This window comes from Rutilus rutilus (assembly GCF_951802725.1).
Source record: "Rutilus rutilus genome assembly, chromosome: 24".
Classification (NCBI taxonomy): domain Eukaryota; kingdom Metazoa; phylum Chordata; class Actinopteri; order Cypriniformes; family Leuciscidae; genus Rutilus; species Rutilus rutilus.
The window spans coordinates 22,359,731-22,377,429 of record NC_140228.1 but is presented as its reverse complement, the minus strand read 5'-3'; the positions used below and the strand labels follow the sequence as shown (position 1 = coordinate 22,377,429).

At 37.7% G+C, this 17,699-nt stretch overlaps 1 protein-coding gene across 1 annotated transcript; it reads right to left on the bottom strand.

Moving 5' to 3' along the window:
• Nucleotides 1-573: 573 nt before the first annotated feature.
• eef1e1 (eukaryotic translation elongation factor 1 epsilon 1) lies at nt 574-16,853 on the bottom strand. Its single transcript, XM_084398868.1, has 4 exons — nt 16,752-16,853; nt 15,276-15,473; nt 6,644-6,739; nt 574-1,914 (listed from the first exon to the last, which is right to left on the bottom strand). The coding sequence occupies exons 1-4, from the start codon at nt 16,833-16,835 to the stop codon at nt 1,771-1,773; spliced, it is 522 nt and encodes a 173-aa protein (XP_084254994.1). The 5' UTR covers nt 16,836-16,853; the 3' UTR covers nt 574-1,770.
• Nucleotides 16,854-17,699: the final 846 nt, after the last annotated feature.

The window sequence follows — 17,699 nt, the reverse complement described above, 5'->3', positions numbered from 1 at the left end:
TGAGGAGTGGATTCCCTTCTAACTTTGTATAGAGGACAAAGGTCCAAATTAATTGGAGTGTCCTATACCTCCTGCTGTGAGTCTTTGTGACTTCAACTTAGAGCTAAAGCTATAACGATCTCTTGCCACCTGAACCAATGTTTGAAAAATGTGGAAAACTTTTTTTTAAATCTCTTTTAAAGACCTCCATTCAGGAACATCTGCTACATGTGGTTTGGTCATCTTTTGTAGACGTGAAAGAGGCGATAAATTTCATCTTGATGAGGGAAGCCTCTTTTAGATTAGCCGCCCAATTAAATCTGGAGACAGAAATAAACAGGCAAACAGAGACTCCACTGTGGATATCTCCATTATCTGGTCACAAGGCCTGTTCTGATGACTGCAAGATTTCTGTCGCTTTTTCAGTTTGCACTTCCACAAACACACATTGCTTTGTTCCGCTACAGTTCTTCTATGGACACACTGAATGTCAGATGGAAATTCTTTGAATTCTGCAAAAAATGGATTGTGTCATATAACCAGAAGGACTTATAAAAAATAAAAAAAGGACACATAGTTCTGTTTTTCCTTTTTCATTTATTGGCACAGGAGGACAACATTCTGTTGACATTAAAGAACACAAACTTGAGCTTGAGAATAGCAGACGTTTCATAAAGAAGGCTTACAGGAAAGGAAGTATAATAAAAAGAACAGAGAGATCTTTTTGTCAGCATATGCACAGCAGATAAGTAAACGTGCAAAAACACATCTCCCTTTCATAAGAAGAGGATTTTCAACCATAAAGGCTATGGACAGAGCAGCTCCAAATCAGATTGGCCACATGTTGTACATTGTATGAAGCACTTGGTTTCCCAAAAGATGTTTTGAGTCACCGGTTTATGATCAATGAAGCTGCTATGTTCTCAGAAACCAAGTCTCCTGGAACTGGAAAAGCATTTTTGTCCTAAACCCTTTTTCAAAATGCTTTCATTTTGTGCCTTGAAAGCACAAGCACAGACCTTCTATGCTCCACAGTGACACTCAAAAACATTTTGAACATTGAAAACCTTTGATGCAGCCAGTGATATAACACAGAAATGGATTAAGCAGTTGAACACTTGACATGTCTAAAGAAGCTATGGACACCGCAGAAGGGGATTTTGGGGAAAATGACACACTGGTTGTGGATGGAGTGAAAAGCGCATGAAAATCCGATTACACCAGTGCTGTCTGTGTGGCTACAGCTGGTAGTCTGCCCGCTGCCCCAGAGCAACAACATGCCATCCTGTCAAACCCCAGACTACTGCCCACACCAGCGCTGACACTACGAGAAAGAGATGAACAGCGGAAGAAAATGCCAAATGAGGAAAGATTTGTGTGGGGTCAAAAGAAGCATTAGGGACATTTCTTTCAATATTATCTTAGTCGAATTAATGACAACCTTATCTGAAAAATATTCATGTTATTATTAGAATTAAATGCTGTACCATTAACACCACAGTCACTATTCTCATTGATCATGCTGAGTTACTCCAATCCACATTAATCTAACTACACTCGTGCTAAATTCACATATAAAATAACATGACTAGTGGCCATGAACCAGCTTGCAAAAAACACACAAAACAAAACAAAACAGAAAAGACCTGCTTTACTTGTCCTGGCTGTTTGGGTTATCGTCGGGATTGTGGAGTAAAATGCAAAAGGACGGCTCTGTGTGTTAGTTGAGCTTTGATATGGTGACCTTAAGGTCTTGCTTATTTGACACCCCACAAGTAGTTATCAAAACTTTCAGTGGTGACCACTCTGGTAAACTCTGTTCCTCAGAACCACCACAGGAGGCAAATGGTGTCGTATGCCTGGATAGTGCTGGATATGATCAAACCACCTGGTGACATTCAGATAACGCTCTTTCTCCAGTATAGCCAATTCCACCTAAGAAAAAGTGAGGACAAACATGAGATGGTGAACATTAAAGGTAAAACTAATGTGTATAACACGGCAGAGACATCAAATACAGTGCCTACAAAAAGCTTTCATCCCATTAGGCTTTGTTGTTTTACAGATTTTATCTAAAATAATTACAACATTAACTAACATTAACATTACCGATATGATCGATAAGATTTTTTATGTATTTAAAAGTTGTATCTTCTGCTCACCAAGGCTGCATTTATTTGATTAAACATAAAAATAAAAAAACAGTAATATTCTTGAATATTATGACAATTTAAAATAACTGTTTTCTATGTGAATATATTTTAAAATGTAATTTATTCCTGTGATCAAATCTGAAATTACTGCATCATTACTCCAGTCTTCAGTCAAGTCAAGTCATATTTATATAATGCTTTTTACAATACAGATTGTTTCAAAGCAGCTTTACAGAGATAACAGGAAAATAATGTAAAAAAGTTTGTTTCCAGAAGAAAAAAAGTGTCACAGTCCAGCTTAAGTAAGTTCAGTGATGTATCATTTTTGTTAAAAAAAAGAAAGAAAAGTGATTTAGTTAATTTATATATATATATATATATATATATATATATATATATATATATATACAGTGAGGAAAATAAGTATTTGAACACCCTGCTATTTTGCAAGTTCTCCCACTTAGAAATCATGGAGGGGTCTGAAATTGTCATCGTAGGTGCATGTCCACTGTGAGAGACATAATCTAAAAAAAAAAAAATCCAGAAATCACAATGTATGATTTTTTAACTATTTATTTGTATGATACAGCTGCAAATAAGTATTTGAACACCTGAGAAAATCAATGTTAATATTTGGTACAGTAGCCTTTGTTTGCAATTACAGAGGTCAAACGTTTCCTGTAGTTTTTCACCAGGTTTGCACACACTGCAGGAGGGATTTTGGCCCACTCCTCCACACAGATCTTCTCTAGATCAGTCAGGTTTCTGGGCTGTCGCTGAGAAACACGGAGTTTGAGCTCCCTCCAAAGATTCTCTATTGGGTTTAGGTCTGGAGACTGGCTAGGCCACGCCAGAACCTTGATATGCTTCTTACAGAGCCACTCCTTGGTTATCCTGGCTGTGTGCTTCGGGTCATTGTCATGTTGGAAGACCCAGCCTCGACCCATCTTCAATGCTCTAACTGAGGGAAGGAGGTTGTTCCCCAAAATCTCGCAATACATGGCCCCGGTCATCCTCTCCTTAATACAGTGCAGTCGCCCTGTCCCATGTGCAGAAAAACACCCCCAAAGCATGATGCTACCACCACCCCCATGCTTCACAGTAGGGATGGTGTTCTTGGGATGGTACTCATCATTCTTCTTCCTCCAAACACGTTTAGTGGAATTATGACCAAAAAGTTTTATTTTGGTCTCATCTGACCACATGACTTTCTCCCATGACTCCTCTGGATCATCCAAATGGTCATTGGCAAACTTAAGACGGGCCTTGACATGTGCTGGTTTAAGCAGGTGAACCTTCCGTGCCATGCATGATTTCAAACCATGACGTCTTAGTGTATTACCAACAGTAACCTTGGAAACGGTGGTCCCAGCTCTTTTCAGGTCATTGACCAGCTCCTCCCGTGTAGTTATGGGCTGATTTCTCACCTTTCTTAGGATCATTGAGACCCCACGAGGTGAGATCTTGCATGGAGCCCCAGTCCGAGGGAGATTGAAAGTCATGTTTAGCTTCTTCCATTTTCTAATGATTGCTCCAACAGTGGACCTTTTTTCACCAAGCTGCTTGGCAATTTCCCCGTAGCCCTTTCCAGCCTTGTGGAGGAGTACAATTTTGTCTCTAGTGTCTTTGGACAGCTCTTTGGTCTTGGCCATGTTAGTAGTTGGATTCTTACTGATTGTATGGGGTGGACAGGTGTCTTTATGCAGCTAACGACCTCAAACAGGTGCATTTAATTTAGGATAATAAATGGAGTGGAGGTGGACATTTTAAAGGCAGACTAACAGGTCTTTGAGGGTCAGAATTCTAGCTGATAGACAGGTGTTCAAATACTTATTTGCAGCTGTATCATACAAATAAATAGTTCAAAAATCATATATTGTGATTTCTGGATTTTTTTTTTTAGATTATGTCTCTCACAGTGGACATGCACCTACGATGACAATTTCAGACCCCTCCATGATTTCCAAGTGGGAGAACTTGCAAAATAGCAGGGTGTTCAAATACTTATTTTCCTCACTGTATATATATATATATATATTAGGGCTGGGCGATAAATCGATTTTATCGATTAATTCGAATGTGCAGTTTACGTCGATTTTTTTGAATGAAAATCGGTTTTCTCTTTAACATTCGCAGACGCTCCCCTCTGGGCTCCCGTAGCTCCAAACGGGCTCAGCTCTTCCCCCGCGCGTTTGGCATAGAGATACACAAACAACACGGCAAGACCGCGACAGCACAAACACACCCGCCAAAAAACAACCTACAGTCTTACAAACTGAATCCGCAGAGCTGCCAACTCTCACATGAGACTCACGCAATCGTCACTTTTTAAACGCTCTCACGCCACACATCCATTTTCTCACGCAGAGAAAAGTCGCGAAGCAAAGAGGACACTGACACCGACAGACAAGACAGAGAAGGTTACTATTGCTATGAAACAAATTCTCAGCTCTCAGATTCTGTCGATTTAATTACGAAATTCAAACAATAAACACCGTTTTGGCGCTTGACAGATCGCTGACAGAGTTCAAGCGGCACGTGAACCGATCATCTGTTACTATTTACTAGCCTACTAGTTAATAGTAGGCTAAATAAACACGAATGATCAATGGGTAATTTGAAAGATACAGTTCAACTTACCGAAATGAAATAAAATCGATCGATCTGTGTTTTTCAACTGCGGAAAGAGGTCTATAATAACAGCTAGAGGACAATACGTCATGTAAAGTTACTTTTACCTCTGGAAAGCCCATTAATGACCATAGCACGTTAGTTGGACTTTAAAATAATTGCTGTAGAGAGTAGTATTTTGCTAAATATGATAACTATATTACATATTTATTATATTTTTACCATAGGCTATCATTAAAATATTATAATGTTGAACTTGTTATTATAAAAAAACGCATAATATTTCATTTGAGATGTTATTTTTAACCTTTAATAATAATACCAGCTGACAGGGCTTTAAATTAACATGTATCTACTGTACCTAGTATTTATCCAAAGGAATCGATATTGAATCAAGATCAGAATCAAATCACAAGAATTGAATTGAAATTGTGAAAGCAATAATACAAACAGTAGCATACCAGTCATTGTACCATGTAAACATTGTGTTGTCACTAAACTTAATAAAATTCTGTTTAGTTACCAAATGTTTTGACAATCACAATACACTTTATTGTGATGTAAATTTATTTTTTCACGTTCCCCACCAATCCCAATCCACCAATTTCATGTTATGTTACGTTATGTTATGTTACATTTTCTATGTTTACAAAGGCAGGGCCTGCCATCTTGTCTTTTTGGCTTGTTGTTTCTGATTGCACTTTAACCCCAAGGGGAAAATCCAAATCAAATCCCAGAAGGGAAAATCAAAACAAAATAAAGTTAAAAATTGTTTTGAACAATTTCTTTGTCATCTGCAGATTGATTTTAAGTAGGGGAAGGAAAAAAAAATCGATTTAAATCGTAAATCTGATTTTTTGTGAAAAAATCGGGGATTTTTTTTTTAGGCCATATCGCCCAGCCCTAATATATAGCTGTTCTGGAGTAACCGTGATGTCATCGTCCAGCTCAGTACAGTTCTTGTCTTATAGTGTCAATGCAGGCAGATCAATATTATTGTTGAATATTAAATTAAATGTTAAATTTCAGTGTCACATGATCCTTCAGAAATCATTGTAATATGATGATTTGATGCTCAAAAAACATTTATTATTAGTATCAAGTGAAGGGCAGTTATATATATATTTTTTTTTTGTTTTTTTCACGATTCATTGATGAATAGAAAGTTCAAAAGAACAGCATTTATTTGAAATAGAATCTTTTGTAACATTATAAATGTCTTTACTGTCACTTTAGATCAATTTAATTCATCCTTGTAATTAAAGTATTAATTTCTTTTATTTCTTCTTCTTTTTTTTTAAGGGTAGTGTTTAATGTTATAAAAGCTTTCTATTTCAGATAAATGCTGTTCTTTTGAAATTTCTATTCATCAAAGAATCCTGAAATAAAAATGTAAAATAAAAAATTGCAGGCATTTGTGTTCAATTTGACATGACAAATGCCAAACAAGTTCCTTTGTTGTTCAATGTTTTACAACAGTAAAGCATGAAATCTACAAAGTGGTGAATCCATTTTTTAGACACTATGTCTAACTGACGTTATCTCTCCAGGGGGTTTAAACTTAGTGACACACCAATGCCTTCTGGGTAATAACAATTCTCTGTCAGTCATTAGTCAGTCAATTACAAGCACTGGCATGTGAAGATGTGATATTCTACTCCCTTTCTCTCTAATTCTCATTTCATCCCTCTCTTCCTGTCTCAATGGGCTCCTTCAGGCTCCTTAAACTTCCTTGGCTGCTGTCCTGGGAAATGACATCACCATGTGTCTCATCTTTTTGCTGTGTCAGGTTTCTCCTGTGCTTGAAGCGTCTTACTGTTTTAATTGGAACTCTGCATCACTTCTCTCAAACGACTGAAGTTCACCGCTGAGGGACTTACAACAATGTGGTGAATGCCGTAATACATGAGGATGTCTGCCAGGGTGAAGATGTTCCCAGCCAGGTAAACTTTATCCTCCAGGTACTGGTTAAGTTCCTGCAAGGGAAGTATAAAATGAGGTGACTCTGGGCCTGCTGTGCTGCCAAAAATGATTGGAGGGTTCAACAGCGCTTCTGACCATCATACATAAGAACAGGAATAAAACTTGAGATGCATTTAACACTGACAGTCTCAAAGCTTGCTTTAAACAAAGCACATTATACGATACACTGACGCATGAAAATTGGTTCACAAATAGTATAGAAGGATCACCAACATATAAAAGCAATGGTAATATTAAAACACCATTGTTCCATTTACTGTGCCTTAAGAGATTACAGTAGTTGGCAGTTTAACAGGGCTCCAGATTGCGAAAAAAATAAGCACAAACTAGACTTTGCAACAATTTAAAATCTAACCACCACTGGTTTATTTGCATCAATCTGTGGTGTTATCAGATTGACCCTTTTGAGGAGATGGTTAGTTAATTGCATATTTAAATTGCATGCCAGTGTCTCTTTCCCTGCTATATGGCATCTTTTTGTTTTCCGCTCGTTAAGTTTAGGTCCACTGTATGTCGTGCTTAAGAACACCAATTTTTGTGGTAAAACCACTGCACAACCTTGTTTGTGGCTTATTGCTTTATTGATGGTTTTAAAAGGGACTCACCTGATCTACTTTAAAACTGGATCTATCTGCATTTAAAAAGCCTATTGAGAATGGAAGATGACCATCTAAAGGCTAGAGGCATTCAAACACTTCAGTGAAGGTAAAATGAATTGTAATATATTTTGAAGTTTTAAGGGTCTCTGATTGACGGAGTTCAGGCAGACAAGTGCGTGTGCTTGTCTGAGTGTGTGTAAAAGAGTGGCTCATCTGAACACTGTTCACTGCCTCCATTAGCCCTCAAGACGCGGTGCTGTATTGTGCACAAGTGCTGAAGATGCTCCTCCTGTCCCCTGAGACCTATACATACACACACACACACACACACACACACACACACACACACACACACACACACACACACACACACACACCACCCCCGCTGTAGTATCCAGGCTTTGGAAAGTTTCACATCAAACTCACAGTTGCTCTGTTCGAGGAAGAGTGGATGGACAGCCTACAGACACATCTGTGTTACGCTGGACCGTGCTGAGTTATGAGACGTTGGCCTAGGGGTTTATACATTCTCTCTGAAATGAAGCTTAACATTGAACACAGTTCTGCACACAATTGTACAAAGTGATATGATTGTATTAGAACTATATACGGTTTGGATTGTCTGGCGCAACAACAAAAAAAATCCACTTTTGGATTTTTGGATACTTCTTTCATCATTTACTCACCTTCGTGTCATTACAAACTCCTAGAACATACTTTCATTAATATATTTTTTATGAAAAAGTATGGATGAGTTTACCTTTGAAATGACATGAAGGTGAGTAAACCATGACAGAATTATCAATTTTGGTAACCATTTAGATGTTCACATATTGCATCTTTTGCGCGTTCAAGTTCGTTATTTCAAATGTTATGGAAATGTTATTTATTTCAAATGTTATTTGCCGCGGCGAAATGAAAACAACAACTTTTCAGAATGCCGCAAGCGCACCACAGGTCATGTGACAAAAACCAACCGATCAGTTTCGGCCTTTCCGTAACAACATCGAAAGCTCGGCCGAACAGCTGATTATAGCTGTACAGGGTGGGTTTTTATTTCTCATCTCCATAAATATATCTAGTAGTAAAGCTAATGCAAGGGCTAGAAATCAATTAATCCTTTGCTGATACTCCCTCATCATTATGGAGAGCGCAGTTCATGGTTGCATATTTATATAATATAATATTTATATATATAAACAACATATTGTTATTTTGTAAGAAATCCCTATTAGGTTACATGGCACCAGATGTGGGCCTCCATGCTCATATCTTATACCGTATATGATATGAGTAGACACCCACATCAATGTTTTTTCAGGGGGCCCAGAATTTAATAGCAACGGCCCTGATCTTAGGAGGTGGTCTGAGTAGGGTTCACTTTCAGCCATCAACCACTGATCTAGTCAACCAGATGACTAGATCCAAAGAGCAACAATATGAACACAAAGAGGAGACCCCATTACTTCTTAAGAGGACCAAAAAAGGACACAAGTCCTCTTTCGGGGACAGGGACAGTTTGAATGTAAAGAGAACTGGGTTCTTTTTCCCTTTTGGTCCAGTTTAAGGGGTCTAAGGTTTTTTTTTAAGGAGGACTCAAGTGTGAAATCACCCAACACGGCTCTACAGTAAGGACTGCTGGATGGCCCGTCTTCTTGCACTTGACAAAATTATATCAAAATGGGGGCGAGTATTCTAGTTAACAGAGTCAGATATGTCTCAAGTAAACGTAAACAGTTGAGAAATAAAACACACAAGTAACACTATATTCGATCCAGGCATTAGGTCTTAAAGTGCCCCATTATGCTTTTTTGAATATTACCTTTCATGCAATGTGTAATGTAGCTGTCTGTGAATGTAAACGATCTGCTAAGTTTTGAAGCCAAAAGTTATCGCCTTTCCCTTAAAAAAAAAAGAAGAAGAATCGACTCTGAACTGCCTAAACAATAATCTGAATCCCACTTTGTTCTACTTTGGCCATCAAACACTGTAGCTGATGTTGTGTACATGTCGTGAAGACGCTGTTTTCTGCTCTGCAAAAGCAAATTCTCTTTGTAAAAACTTCCAAAGGATGAGGATGTGAAGAGTAAGTGGTTAAAATGATCACAACGATACAAAAGCAGTCTATCCTTCTGATGATTGCTTCTCAAATCTCTGTGAGGTCTAAATGGGATTTACAAAAAGCATATCCATTAAAGATGGGTCAGTACCCACTTTATTTAGACCAACCTGTAAGTAGTATGTTTAATTATTGAGTTATATATTTTCTCCCGATAGTTCAAAATACATAGTTTTGTTTTATATTGTTTATGTCTCCGGCTAACTCATGTTATTAAAGGGATGGTTTGGAGTAAAATAATCATAGGGTCCTTTGCACCATGACCTCGAGCCAAACACCCCCCCAGAAGCCTTTTTTCCCTTGGTTGAACATTATTAAAGTTAGAGATTGTGTAGAGAAATCAGCCGGATGGCTTAGTGCAGGCGCTAATGGATCCTATGATGTATTTCGTAAATTACCCCACTAATAAAGCCCAGAATGGTACCAAACTTATACAGTAGTACAAATATGTTCTGTACTCATAAAACAAGGCATTGGAAAGTTTGTAGACAAGTACATCAGGAGTTTATTTAAATAACACTTGCCTGACGGCTCATGCTACTGCTAACCCAGACGTCGACGTCACTTCAGTGATTTGGGAAAAGCACGTAAAAGTCCTGGCAGAAAGCGATGCATAAGGATGTAGTGTAATAATTGTTTTATGTTCATTGAACAAGCATTAAAACATTGTTCAATCCCTTTCCAATAAAGATATGCAAATCTTACTTTTTTTTTTTTTAATACAGTATACCGAAAAAGGAATGCTGCTTTTTTTTTTTTTTTGAGCAGAGTTTAGAAGACTGTGGCTTCAATCTTACCCAACTTACAGTTTTACTCTGAAACAAAGCTCTCTCTTACAGTCGATTCAGCTTTTCTTATCTTCAAATCCACCCATCCAGGATGAGCTTTATCCTGGTCATTGTAAACTCTCCCTTGAGTCTTGTTGTTACTCTAGTGTCTATTCCTGTAGGCTGCAGGACTCGTTTCTCCTGCTTTAAATGTTGTGATCCTGCCTTACAGAGTGCTGTGAGTTGGTCAGACAGTGGCGTGCCGTGGGCATTACATCAGCCCTTCATTACTGTTTAAACTGCCACTATTAACCAGCGATCTGCTCTAGACCCATGCTCGGACAGCACTGCGCCACACACTGACAGCTACCGCCGAGAGGCGTCCATCCCGCTGAGTGCCTGTGTTAACGAGACTGCCTCTCACTGTCCACAGACAGACGTTTTATACCTTTAATCCCTTCTGAACTGATCGCAGGACAGCGTGTGACCCCTGCTACCCTCAGCGTGTCAATTAAAGCCCATCTGACAGACTGCAGTGCAGATGTGTCTGATTCAAAACTCCACCTCTATTATCGAGAAACCCTTGTGACCACATAGATGCTGAATTTGGAGTGGCATTTTCTTCGGTCTCACACTTCGGATTAAATGAGAGGATGGTGCTTTAATAATTTTAATATGTTTAAGGGGGCATTTACACTGGGCACGTTTGCTGCTGTCCGAGTCAGAGTGTTATTGTTCCTGGTGCCCCCCGCAGTGTTGGTCTGGTTTCACACTCAACTTGATTCTGTCGAACCCTGGTGTATTTGCATTCATCTTGCGTCATCACAAACGTACACCGCAGATGATAGAAAACAGAACGCATGTCAATATAGTGTTTTTTATTCATTTGGTAATATTGGCCCTCATTTATCATTCTTGCGTAGAAATGGGCGTATATATTGGCATAAGATTATGCTTACACTCCTCTCATCGCCTGATTTATGAAGCTGTGCGTACCTTTGAAATCCAGGTGTACGCAATACCTGCGCTTGATAAATGCCGCGGCTGAAAACGATCGTCATTAGAATAACACTATATATTCAAGTCTCCGCTTCCCCCACGCCCTCATTTTACGCCATGGACACACGGAAGACGGCAAAGAAGAGAAACTTCTCCGACGTTGGATGAGCAAATGACCTATCACAATGCATTATTTTACAGCACGTGTTTTGAAACAATTAGTATTTAATTTCGTATCACGTCACATGTATTGGGGTGAACAATAATGATGATGATGTGATGTGGAGTACCATTCATTCACATTAATAATTGCATGACAATTTATAATATTCTTCTTATTATTTATGATTTTTATTATTAATGACGCTTATTGTTATTTAGAAGAAGAATGTCGTTATTATTATTATTTGTATTATTATTATTATTATTTAAAAGAAGAAGAATGTCATTTTTATTATTTTGTCAGTCTGAATTTTTTTTTTTTGTCATTGAAAGCCTTTTTATTACTGAACAAAAAAAAGAGGTATACTTTGCCTGGAGTGTTATAAAGTTGTGGATGGTTGTCTTTTTAAAAAAAGTCTTTTGTCTTTTATTTTTCATGTTCGCATTTATGAGGAAAAAACATTGTTATGTGACAGTTATCCATTACGGACGTGAGCGCTCTGAAAGCGGCATGCTTTAAAACTTTCACAGAGACCTCAAACAGAAAGCACAAAGCCTTTCTTTAAAGCGAATTTCGTTTTGTATTAATTGTATCTTAATTTTAATCAGTGTTTCATTATCCAATTTTCTGGATTTAATAAATAAAAAGTAAATAGCAGAGATAATCACGGAGGCGCCAGCGCCTGAACTAGATAACGTTAAGCTATCATCCATGAACCGAAACTCAACGTATAAGGTAGACTGATCGCCTCACACACCTAAAAAAAAATAGAAATATATCTATTATCTACAGAAATCTCTACTTTTAAACAGAACCATTCAAAACAAAATAAAATGATGTAGGCCTAATCTGTATGAAATGTGTAGGCTATTTCTCTCCGGCGCGTTCACTACTGCGAAGATCGCGAGTCAGACTTCATCTTTGCAGCCGACACAGAAAACCAAATGTTTTTATTGGTTTATTAAGTAGGCCTACAAACAGGCGAGTTATGAAAAATTGAGTGTGAGGGATTTGTTCACTTCACACAAAAAGATCTTGGAATGAGATGGCTAACTGTAGCCTAGTAGCGTTTAGTCCACTGTCTAATTTAGAGATTTTTTTTTTAACCGACTACCGACAACTTTAATCGGTTAACGTTGATACGGTCAACCATCGGTCAAACGGTCATCGGTAAACAATGTTGTTGTTTTTTTACAGTGGGTCATAATAACCTATCATATCTTTTAGTTTGTAAGTGCGTTTTGTGGTGTTAGGAATTGTTTTTCTGCGCATTTCCACACTAACTAAAAACGTGCGTACATGTACACCACCTCCTGAGCTGGTGTAGGATTTGAGCGTGCCGTACGCCAACGTCCATATTGATAAATCTCAAAGTCACCGTGGTTTTGGGTGTACGCCAGGTGTACGCTGGAAATTTGGTGTACGCACTTTTGATAAATGAGGGCCATTATGCGCAGCAGAGTAAACGACACTTGGGTTTACTGAATGAGTGTCACATGAATGCGGTGTCATATTATCCTGCTATCCGCAAACAGATAGGTTCTTATCCAGAACCGGTAGTGTTTTTTGAAAAATACCGGAAACCATGTGAAAAAGTTTCGGTTCCGAAAACGGTTCTGGTGTCAGATATCAATTCAGAGAGAGAGAGAGAGAGAGAGAGAGAGAGAGAGCGAGAGCGAGAGCGAGAGCGAGTATAAGATAGAGCTGCATGATTTATCTTTAAAAAATTCTTGATCACGATTCAAACACCCACGCAATCTTATTCCTAAATGACAAAAACTTTTAAAGGGGTCATATAATGCCATTTTTGTACAAGCTAATATGATTCTTTAGGGGCTAAATTAAAAGTTTGTAATATACTTTAATTAAAAATTCTCATTAGTATTGTAAGAAAACACTCATTTTACCTGGTCAAAAACAGCTCTGTTTTCAGCAAGCCGTTTAAGTGCATGTGTCTTTAAATGATAATGAGCTTTGCTCAGCCCGCCCCTCTGTTCTGTGCGTACACCGTAACACAATAACCATAACGCGTTGTTCATTATAAACGTGGGATTATGAATTATATTGAGAACGTCGTATATAGAAAACATGCCGTAATGTACCCTGAGTGTAAACAGCCGCATTCATCGTGAAGCGTGCAGCAAGCGATTTGCAAAGATTAATATAAATATTAATTTAAAGGTTAATAAAACGTTACACTCACTTCTTCTGGAGGTGCAGCAGGAACACGAATAGTTGGTACCGATCCTTTTTTCAGGAGCAGCTTCTTAGCAAAACCAGCTTTATACTGACCCTCGTTTGTAAAGCAGTCTGGTGTGTGAAATGATTCGTGCAAACATGAAAGCATTGACGTTGATCGTGGGGAATATTCCCTTTGAAAACAAACTCAGCCACTGCGTCTTCAGCGGTTCGGATTTAGGAACATCAAAATGACTGCTGTGTTCGTTATTACACCCAAGAACAGAACACCACAATCGCTTAGACGCCATTCTGCTCATAGAGAGTGCTCCAGCGTATCAACAATGACCGTGCCGGTCCGCGCGGACTATGATTGACAGCTCGCTCACGAGCGAGGGCGGGTCTGTGTTGAAACGCTGCTGTCAATCAACAATCGTGGGAGGGGCGTCGATTTTGTGACGTCACAAAATCGAACGGCTTGATTTGAGATGGGGGAAAACACATAAGAAGATTAAAGGCACTGCCAACACACATTTCAGTGCAATCAACTTGTAAAAGTGCATGTACCATTATATGACCATTATATATATAAAAAAAAAAAAAAATAATAAAAAAAAAAAACACACCAGAACATTTAAATCTGTTTCCGCTGCCGCTAACCCAGAGAGAGCAGTTGTCAATGTACGAGACAGCTTCACTTTCACAGTCTTTTCAACCACACAGTATCAATATTTCTGTGTTACAAATATTAAAGGTGCTCTAAGCGATGTCACTCGTTTTTTAGGCCAAAACATTTTTTGTCACATCCAGCAAACATCTCCTCACTATCCGCTAGCTGCCTGTCCCCTGAACACACTGTAAAAAAACACGGTCTCTGTAGACAGCCCAGGCTCCACAAACGGTAAGAAAAACAAACTGGCCCAGCCTGGACCATGAAACATAACAAACAGTGTTCCAGCCAATAACCTAAAAGAATGATTTGGAGGTGGGGGTTGGGGGGTTAGTGCTTCTGATTATACTTTACACTCCTCTATCAGAAATCTTGCGAGGATCACTGGTCGAGGCAAATTTATGGTGAAATTATTGTCTTTCCACTTCCGTATTCTGGCCCCAAAAGTGCTCACTGGACCATTCAGAAGCTTAGAATGGCGCCTATAACCAATGCCATCATTATGTTTTGCAACAACTAGGTTGCGAAGGTCTGGAGACAGCTCTTCGCTTTTACCCATCATGAGATGTGTCTTGTGTGACACCTTGGCAATGAGACCTTTTTGTAGGCCATCATTTGGGACTGAACCAGCTGTTATTAATTTCCACTGACAGGGGGCTGGATTGCTTTTTAATTACTGTAAGTTTTCAGCAGTTGTCTTGGCTTTCCATGCCTTTTTGCGCCTCCCTTTCTTCAAGTGTTCAATACTTTTTCCCTGTGTCATTTCACATTATTACACATAACTTAATTTCTGAACTTATTTTTGTTTGTTTCTTTGTATGTATGGCTTACTTGGGATACATCTGGTGAAAATTTCATGTTAATAGCACCTTTGGAAATATATTTACTGAGAAAAATGATGACGTGTTCAATACTTATTTCACCCGCTGTATATTGTCTGAAGCATTGTTAGACAAAAAAACAAATGTGTACCAGGCCCTTTTTTAAAAATGATAAATACAGGAACCACTTAGCCTTACTCATCATCATCTTACCTTCAATATAACTTTGACCTCTTCTTTAGAACAGTTGTCTAGTCGTGTTATTCTGTGTTCGATCCATTGCTGGACCACGGCTCTCTGTTCAGCGCTGTCTCCTAGCAGCTCAGCTCTCTTGGCCTCATGGACCAGATGGGATGCTATGGTGACCAGACCAATCAATGCCGGTCCATTGTTGTTTTGGAGAACAGGGACCTACAATTGGACAAATAATAGAATAAATATTAAAAATCTACTTTCTGTGCTGTATGAACAGCATGAATCATCATGAAAGATGAAAGCAATCAACAAGCATGGATCTATTCATCAAATAAGAGGAACAGAAAAAACACAGGAGAAAAAAAAACTAATATGGAATTTAATACATAGGCTAATTACATTTAAAAACATAATACATAAACCTTCTTAACTTCAGCTGTCAAGAAATTAGCCAAATCAAGGGTTTTGCGGTGTTTCATAAAATCAATGCAAATGAACAAAATAATGATGTTTGCACATGGTTTTGAGGCTGATGAAGAGTCATTCATTACTTTATATGAAGTTTTACAGTGTTGACTGAACACACAGTTATCAGTCCCAATATTCAACCTGTAATTTAAAAGTGTTGCTTGCAGCCATGGTTGCAGTTTTACATAAAAAAAAAAAAAAACAAAGAAACAATATAATACATATGTTTATGTTAAAAAAAATCTTTATTTTAGAACATACTTTTGATGCTGACAGCATTCCATTATTTTTATTTATTTATTATAAATGGGATAGGGCATCATTATAAATGGTATGAATGCAAATAATAGTGTTCGGTGTCTGTAGTAAAGTTCAAATCAAATTTTGGGGGACAATATAAATAGCCTACAATTTCTGGGATAAAGTTACCTCTGAACCTTTTCTCTTTGGAAATAGGCTACATGACAAATTTATGTGAGCCTCAAATACACCTGGTGGGTCTAAAAGTGCTCATGACTTTTGTTAAGTTTGTCTAAAGTAATTTGTACTTTTGGGGGATCCACATGCTGCAATACAAGTTAGCTAAAATGGCCATGTGGTCTTTTTGAAGCCTAGTGTTTTTTGTTGTTGTTGTTTTTTGTGTGTGTAAATTTGTAAATCATCCAAGGTATTTTATGTGCCAACGACTCACTAACATGCTATCTACAATACGTAAGTTATTAGTAATATTTTGTACTGTCTTTGGTGCTCCAGATGTCACACAACAACACAGATCTGTCAGTTGGGCTACTAACACTAACATTTATTTATGAAATCAAAGAAATATTCATGTCAAAATGCTGCTAAATCGTGATAAATGGAAAACTACTGAAATCGTATAGCAGCTAGTAATATATTCCCTCTGATTTACACAAGTCATTCATTCAATCGATCCCTTATATATGTCATATTACCCAACACAAACGCATCTTTAAATATAATACAGGCTTGTAACTCCAAGTATGTCACGTTCATCGCTTGATTCACCTTTTTGCCTCCCTGCGTGCTGTATTTATTTGGCTTTTTTAATCCTAGAAATCTCTCGAGCGAGCTCAGCTCCCGAAGCGCCATCTTGATTACACCGGAAACCAAACTGACACAAAAAGCGCTCGCTGATTGGTGAAGATCCTCTAGTCCCGCCCCTCTTACGTCATGATGGACAGATGAGACCATGTGCTGATTCTAATGCTTGATTTCATATGGTAGCCTAGATAAATAAAAATAGAAAACCAGGTAGGCTACGTTTATGGCCCTTTTAAATGATTTGATCAAGCAAAAACAAATATAATAATAATAATTATTTATTATTAATACTGATAATAACAATTATAAAGCTCACTAATCTATTTTCCAAATTAATATATTCAAAAAAGTCTCTTTAGTTTATTTGATTAATTTATTTGTATGGTCTGATTTATTGTTAGCAAACAATCTACTTAGTGAATGTAGTTTCAGTGTTGTTTTGATAACTCTTAGGCCTACTCCAAAAAAATGACCAAACTTTAATGAGTAACAAACTAATTTGCGTATTTATACACGGCAACATTTTGTAATTGTATGACAGTGTATGGCAAATGATAATAAAGTAGGCCTATCTTAATTAGTACATGTTGAAGAAGTTGATGCCTTAAAATATTTGTCTAATATAGGCCTATGGTCAAACGTTTGGCAACATTACTATTTTTAGTGTTTTTGAAAGAAGTCTCTTATGCTCATCAAGCCTGCATTTATTTGATTAAAAATAGTAGTATTGTGAAATATTATATTGCAATTTAATATAATAGTTTTCTATTTGAATATACTTAAAAATATAATTTATTTCTGTGATACATTGCTGAATATTCATCAGCCATTACTCCAGTATTCAGTGTCACATGATCCTTCAGAAATCATTCTAATAAGATGATTTATTACCAATGAAGGAAACAGTTAAGC

What these genes read in the sequence shown, in the direction of transcription:
- eef1e1 (XM_084398868.1), bottom strand. Translation starts at nt 16,835, where the DNA reads ATGGCGCTTCGGGAGCTGAGCTCGCTCGAGAGATTTCTAGGATTAAAA. An exon ending in GCACGCAGGGAGGCAAAAAG is followed by an intron (nt 15,474 to 16,751) that starts GTGAATCAAGCG and finishes GTCCAATTGTAG; the next exon opens with GTCCCTGTTCTCCAAAACAA. An exon ending in AGGTCAAAGTTATATTGAAG is followed by an intron (nt 6,740 to 15,275) that starts GTAAGATGATGA and finishes CTTCCCTTGCAG; the next exon opens with GAACTTAACCAGTACCTGGA.